Source organism: Callithrix jacchus, chromosome 12 (genome assembly GCF_049354715.1).
Source record: "Callithrix jacchus isolate 240 chromosome 12, calJac240_pri, whole genome shotgun sequence".
In the NCBI taxonomy this organism is placed as follows: domain Eukaryota; kingdom Metazoa; phylum Chordata; class Mammalia; order Primates; family Cebidae; genus Callithrix; species Callithrix jacchus.
In genome coordinates this window covers 98,272,123-98,279,740 of record NC_133513.1, presented here as the reverse complement: position 1 = coordinate 98,279,740, position 7,618 = coordinate 98,272,123, and the positions used below count along the sequence as shown (strand labels likewise).

General features: G+C 39.9%; 1 protein-coding gene across 1 annotated transcript in view; it reads right to left on the bottom strand.

The window, feature by feature from the left end:
- Nucleotides 1-218: 218 nt before the first annotated feature.
- SORCS3 (sortilin related VPS10 domain containing receptor 3) overlaps nucleotides 219-7,618 on the bottom strand; it is a 609,733-nt gene continuing 602,333 nt past the window's right edge. Inside the window, exons 26-27 of the mRNA XM_002756582.7 lie at nucleotides 2,962-3,122; nucleotides 219-2,153 (exon numbers count right to left, since the gene is read on the bottom strand). Of these exons, the coding sequence (XP_002756628.3) occupies nucleotides 2,089-2,153; nucleotides 2,962-3,122 (226 nt within the window). The 3' untranslated portion in view covers nucleotides 219-2,088. The remainder of the gene's footprint in view (nucleotides 2,154-2,961; nucleotides 3,123-7,618) is intronic.

The window sequence follows — 7,618 nt, the reverse complement described above, 5'->3', positions numbered from 1 at the left end:
CTCAAACTACCTGAAATCTCCTTCCTGATCAGACCAGCAGAGCCTGGTCAGTCCTGATCTGTTCAGCCAAACCAGAGCCAACCTAAAGATTCATGAGCAAAACCCAAGTATCTGTTGTTATAAGCCATATATTATTTCCATGTAGCATCACCATAGCAATAGTTTATAAATACAGCGGATAAAGAAAACTCCAGGAAGAGAAAACTCAGCCAAGTATGTAGCTTTGATGTACAAAAATACATTTATTTTCAACAATTTCAAAACCACTGTCTTTTTTTTACAGTAGAAATATTCAAGTGGAACAATAAAACCAAGAACAGTATATGTACATATACTGTATATATAGATATGACTCATGCATTTGTATTCCAGTGTTTAGTACAAGTATTGCAATTGTCTGCCCCATTTAACCCTTGAAACAAAGAAAGCAGGATCTTTAGAAATATTCCTAATACTGATCTATGCTGTAGCAGCCAGATTTCTCTGTATCACATATCTCTCTCTGTCTCACAAAGAAGAATGGGAACAACATCCCACAAAAATTAACAGGTACAAAATGTGGCCTTTCCTCCCATATATATACATTATATCATTTTCAAAAATAAGTGTGCTCAGGCTAAGCCTGAAAATAAAAACAATGCTTACAGCATGGCTTAACGTGACCCTATTGAAAAAAATTGGTATGTGTAAATGTGTGAAGGGGCTGAGGTGCTGGAAAAGCTAACAGGCTTTGAAAGCCACTCACCCCAGAGGCAAGAACTACCTTAAGGGAACTGAAGGCAGACATTTCACTTTAAGGAAGTTGTGTACATCTGATAAGCAAATAGCACAGCTTTGCTAAAATTGCCTTTGACTAATATCATTAAAGGCTAGACCCCTATTTGGCCTGGAGAGTTTTGCACAAACTCATAATTCCACAAATGCCTCCTCCCTTCCAACCTCTTTAACTCTTCCCATGCCAAGAGACACTAGGCTTTACCTAGTGCCCAGGGGACTTTTCTGAGCTCAGAATAGCCTGAGAATTCACCCTAAGCATTATACATTTTCATAGAATCCAATTTAAAAACAGATTGTCATTTTAAGGTCCACTGACTGCTTCCTATAGAAAAAGATATTTTCTCAGGCTGATAAATACCAACTTTTTCCATTTAGAGAGGAAGCTGTTTTCCCCCCATCTGAGAGGTCTCAGTATGAAGCCTCTAGTGGCCTCTTCTTCACCATTCATGTCATTCTTGGAACAGAAACAATTGCCATGTTCTATGCTGTCACTAGAGTCCTTCCTTTATCGATTGCCCCAGAGAAGCCCCTCCCCCCACCCCTTTTATGTACATAAGTAGAAACCAGCCATGGCATGGACAAGGAGATGCCAGAGTTAAGTGTGACAGACAACAGGAGAGCACCCAAACCCAACACATTGAGCAGGCCTGGAGGGTTGGTCAGCTCTGAGGGCCAGTCCGTAAGCCAACACGCGCATCTTTCTTTTTTCTGTTTTCTTTTTTACTAAACATTAAATTATTTCTTAGGAAATAAAAAGCTATTTACACTGTAATTATATACAATAAGCCATGTGTAGCCTCACCGTGGACATGCACAAGGCAGGGCCTCTTTCACGAAGTTGTGCACGCTTTCTGCAGCTACATCCACCCCCACCAACCTACTTCCTGTGGAACTAACTGGGACATGATCTGTGTTGTATGTGTGTGTGCGGGGGGAAGGGGAGACTGTTGGTGATTCTGCAGTGGGGATGAGAGGTTCACAAAAAGCCAACCCAACTTAAATTTTGAAAAAAGAAGAGACCACAAGGAAAAAGAAATTCCTTAAGCTACCAATGGCAGAGTAAAGCGAGTAGGCTGTGGGAAGATGCATCCTTTGCTCTTAGCACAAATACAGCCATTTATTCCCTTTGTCTCATTTCCATCAGCTAAGAATGCCTTTTTCTCCCAAAGCTAGGCATCTGCCTGCTATTTGCGAAGGGGCCCTTGGTAAACAAAAGGTAAAAAAGACATTTTTATTTTTCCATAATAACAGTAATAGTAATCATCAAAAATAAAAAGTCAGAAAGGTGGTTGACCACGTGGCTTGCTGGTATTAAACACTAGTGCAGTTGGGGATCTCCTTTGTGCTTTCGCTGTTTGCAATGGTGGCAATGCCTCCTGCAGGGAAGAGAAGACACAGGGAGAAATGGAGATGAGTTCCACAAGGGCAGGGATCTTTGTTTTATTCACTGCTGAATACCAAGCCACCTAGAACAGGTGCATAATAGGAATTTATTTAAAAAGCACCTGGATATCCTCACCTATCAGCTCATTGGCTTATGTCATCCATATTTAAAATACACTACCTCCCACATTAGCACATAGGTGGGATCAATTCATTGACTACCATCTTATACTCTATTGATAATAACAGTAACAGCCAATGTGTATTGAGACTTACTACATGGCAGGCACTGGGCTAATGACTTAACAGCATGGCATTATCACAACAGTCTTAGAATCATTATTTTTAGTTACTACGTAGAAATAGAATCGAATCATAAGTACTACTATTCCCATTTCACAGATCAGGAATATGATGCACAGAAAGGTTACAGAGTCAGCAGATTAACAGAGCAAGAAAATGGACCCAGGGCTATCTGTTGCCAGATTCCACATTCATGCAATTATTAATAAGGACATGTAATACTTATGCTTTATAGAAAAAGAAGACAAAGCCCAGCGGTAATGGATAGTTGGCTTCATCCCTCTCCAACCCAGACTCCAGCACTTCCAATCCTGAATGACTTCTAAAGGAAAAAAAATCTACCAATTTCTTGTGGCCACAAATTTAAAACAGGATTCTGTCACTGTAGGTAGTTGTTTGTCCCCACCCTCCAGTTTAGCAGTGTCTAGAGGACAGATGAAGCAGGCCAGTGTTTGGAGGACACAGGACAGAGGAGCTTAGTGGAGGAGGCACATGTACCTATGACCCGCGTGTCCAGCTCTTTGTCCAGCAGCTCTTCAGGCTCCGTGAAGTCACTGAGTGTGATTTTGGGGGCATTTTCACTTTGGCTCACTGATCCAATCATCTCCTGCTCCTTGTCATGTTGGACTTGAGCATAGATGTTAATCCAAGGGATTTTCCTACGTGGGACAGGAGCAAAATCAGATTAAGCTCACAGGATGTGCCAAACTTGGGCAGCTGGAAATCCTGGGTGATAAGGGGAGGAAGAAACTATTAACAGAAAGGGTCAATTTCAGGGAAAGGTACTGGTGACTCCAGAGACAAGGAGGCCACGAGGCCAAAGAACACAAGGCCAGCCAGGAACCCAGATGCCCAGGGAAGATGTAAACCCAGAACTCCTTGAGGAATGTACCTTTCCTGTGGGTAAAATACAAGCAGGTATAAATAAAAGGTCAGTTAGGTACTAAAACCCTATAGATATTTACCTGGCGTTAAGTTTTCAAAGGAGCTGGACTTTAAGACTCTGTGTACACAGTGAAAAGACGTTTTTTCTAAGGTTGCATCAGCTTATTCAATTCACACTGGCTTATTTTATAAATAAGAAATAATACATGCATAGCCTTTGCTACAACTTCCAGAGCAGCACTTATGGGATAAATACCTTAAACCCTTTGATAGTTTCCTCATCTGTTCAGTAAGGATGACAATAGCTTCTTTTTGGATTTTGTAAATGATTAAGGATTAAGAGAAGAAAAATAGCTTCATTCAAACACACAAAAGTAGTAGGTGGGGTTTGTAAACACAAGGCAGACTGGCTTGGGGTTGGAGAAGTGGGCAGGTTCACAATGAAATCTTCCTGAGGCCTTCATCTTTTGGCCCATCGTCATTACTTCCTCACACACTGTGTGTCCCAGCCTCTGTAGCCTCCTTTGTATTTCTTTAATCCAGTGCTTCTCACACATTAACAAGCTTAAGCATCACCCAGAGTCTTCCTTAAAATGTGAACTGTGGCTCTGCAAGTCTAGACTGGATGGGTTGAGATTCTGCAATTCTGCCAAGCTCCCAGGTGATGCTGATGCTGCTAATCAGTTGGAGACCCAAATTGTGAGTTGCAAGATTCTAATACATGCAGCTCTTCAACATCTTGTGGACTTAGAACAAACTGTCCCCTCTCTCTGCCTGTAGCACACTGCCCTCTGCTCTTCTCAGAGCTTACCTTATATGTCATCTCTGAGATGTCTACTCTGACCATCCAACTTTCCATTATAAACATGTAATTATGGAACACTGTCTATGTCAGAAATAAATATGGTGTTGGTTTAGGGTGATGTAATAGGCAATGTTGATTGACATGTTTTCTGCATTTCTGTCCCACTAGACTAAAAGCCTCACGTGGGCAAGGTCTACGTTTTCTATCCTCTCTGCTATCCACCTGACTTAGCACAGTGCTTGGCACATGGTTAACATTTATTAAGCATTTGTTGAATCAATGAATACATTACCTTAAATCCTGTGCTCTTTCTACTTTACTATATTCATCAATAAAAAGATTATATTTCTATCTTAGAATATCACTTCTAGAAGATATCCCTCTTACCTCATCAAAGGATGGAGAAATCAGACTAATGTCTAGGCATTTCACAAAGCCAATTACTAGCATAGTAATTGGATTGAAACTTGGGATGTCGGACACCCACCCCAATCCAGGACATCCCATGCATTTGTAAAGGAAAACAACTCTGTTGTCCTGTGCCAAGCAGTGGTATTCGCAAACTTCTACATTCCCCTACCCACTCCAATCCCAAATGATGTGAAATGTGGAAGCTCTGAATTAGGTTTTCCTGCAGCTAATTCAGAAGAAAATATCTGAAAATAGGTTTAATACACTTAATGGTTTCTAACTATTTTTAGCATTCAGTTTTTGTCTTTAATTTTTGCTTTCCATGCCTTAAAGGAGGTGTCCCTGTGACCCCTACTGGTCTAAACCAGTTTAATATAATTTACAAGAACCTGAAGTAAACAGCATCCAAGTGAAGCAGCACAGTAGGCTCTCTAAATGTGTATAATTAACATTTAATGCTGGCCTTTATATTCTTTTTATCTAAATGAAAATGCCGTCTAAGAACTTAGTTTCCTTCCAATTACAAAAGTACATCTTGCTCATGAACTTTGGGATAAACTGTAATATTGATTAGCTGTTGGAGGTGGTCAAACCATTCCTGATCACATAAGTATGTGTACTTCAGAGTTATAACCAGAGTCCACTGCCTCCCCTTTTCTGCTTTGCTCACAATACCTTATGAGGATTTAGATAAACCTGCCCTTATAGAGATTACTCACTTTATTTCAATTTCCAAATAATACATTGAAAAACCAGCATATTTTTTGTCTTTTTGCAATTGACGATTAGAAGAGAATAAATTTTGCATTTCAATTTGCAGAAATTTAAAAATCTGTCAAGTTGCTTTTCATTTCTTAACACATCTGCTTATAAGACTGTTGAGAATGTAAGTCAGAACTCCATTTCTGCATACAAGGAATGTGGGAAATGAAGAGATCAAGAGACATGTCCAACATTCTTACAGGTTTAAATAAGAGGAGTAATATGAATAGGCCCAAGTCTCCCACCAAAAATCAAAAACAAAACCCAACTGTAGTTTGTATTCATTTGTCCCAGCTATGATGTTAGAAGCCTGTAGGAGGAAATTTAGAGAGAGCAAAGTTGGCTTCGGACTATTAGGAAAGCCCTACTAAAAAAAGATTGGAAGGAATATAAGAAGCTCAGACATTTTCTTGGATGCAGAAAAAGCAGATCTTCAGTTATGGAAAGAAACCACTCTTGTTAGGCTGTTTTCGGAAAGTAAAAGCCATCTTATAATGCTTTTTAATTTTATTGCTCAGAATATCAGAAAATAGTAGTCACTACCCAAGAGCAAGATAGACTGCGAGAGGCCAGGTAATATTCATTTAAAGGAAGCCTGGGGCTCATAGTAATTCTATTCTCTTTTTCTATGTCAAGTGACCACTTGGGACACTGAGATCATTTCCAGCACCCGGCACACAGGAAGTACTCAATAAATGTTTGTAGGACGAATGAACGTCCTAATGTGTTAATGCTGGCAATTACAGAGAGGAAGTTTTAGATCTGGAAGCTCAGTATGGCCAATGATCTGGACACAGAAACAGAAATGTCTTTACACTAAACTGTGCTGTTCAACAGAGCATTTAATGGCCAGGTGTTGCTATTTACACTTGAATTAATTAAAGTTAAATATAATTAAAATTCAGTTCCTCAGTCAGACTACTACTGGCTACTGTATTAGACAGTACAGACTACAGAGCATTTTTAACATTGCCAAAGTTGTATTGGATAGTAATGAAAGAAGCAAAGGAGACTTTGGGAATCCAGGGCTAGGAACCTGACCTCTGTACTTGTTGTAAGCCAGGCACCCTTTATGTTGCCACTACTGGGGTTCCATGCGATGAGGGGGAAAGGAGACCAAAAAAAGAAAAGAAAAGAAAATCTAACAGATTTTCAACCAAAGGGCTTGAGTATTGGGAGTAAAACTTCCAGGAGAAAGAGCTAGAAAAGTAAAGGTTAACTGATGACTAATTACTCTTTATCTGATGCTGCTATTATCTAGTTTGATTGGCATTTATTTCCTGTGGCCTCAGCTGCATGATTCACTGTCAGGGACACAGAAAGGGTGGGCTGATACCTGGAAGCTGCAAAGGTAGAATTTTTTAGAGATGTCATTACCTGGCATGGATTCATTATTAAGGTGTAGACATTTAGAGATGCCTAGAGTAATAAGTTGACTGTCTAGGGAATATAACAGCATTTATTTAAAAAACAAACAAACAAAAACAGAAGTTTTCCAAGTCACAGTGTAAGTGATCCTTAAGTATCCTTACTTTGGATTGACCTGACAATAAAAGCCTCTTTGCAGGATTTCTATTGGCCCTTGTCCTCAGCAACTATGCTGTTCTGGGAGTCAGAGATGAGACATTTGGTTTAGTTGATTGTCACGCCCCAGCAACCACCAGACTTCCCCACAATCAAATTCTTGGCTGAGTGAAAAGTGAAATGTTCTTTGCATATAATTGAAGTACATCTATAAATAAATGGGTGTTGCCTTAACCAGGCTCTTTCTATATTCAACCTTTTCTCACTAATTTTGAGATAAAGGTTTTATCCGCCCTTCAAAGGGAACAGAGGTATGTGAGTTGGCACGTCTTGATCCAAGAGGACATGAACTCACATACTGGTCTATAAATTGAGTAGGAAGGTGAATCTCACTCTATCCTCCTAGAGAGTGTAGAGGGTGTTGATAGAATGCCTGCTGCTGCGGCTAATGCTGAGATGTATATGGAATTAAACTGGTGTTTTTAAGCAACTGAAATAGCCACTCAAGGAGAGATAAGCAGGATGAAGGGGCAGGAAGAGTCAGGCACCTTTACCACTGAGCTCTGCCAAAACCTAAGAGCGTTATCTTTAGTTCATAGAAAGACTCCCAGGACCAAAAGATGCTTTAAAACTCATCTGACAATCATTAATGACATTTTTACTTTACCCAGGCTTCCCAGAAGCACATTTCTTAACTGAGGACCTAGTATGTGACAGTTTATGGCACAGAGGGCATCTTTGGCAGGCATGTGCTTTGTTATTTATAAT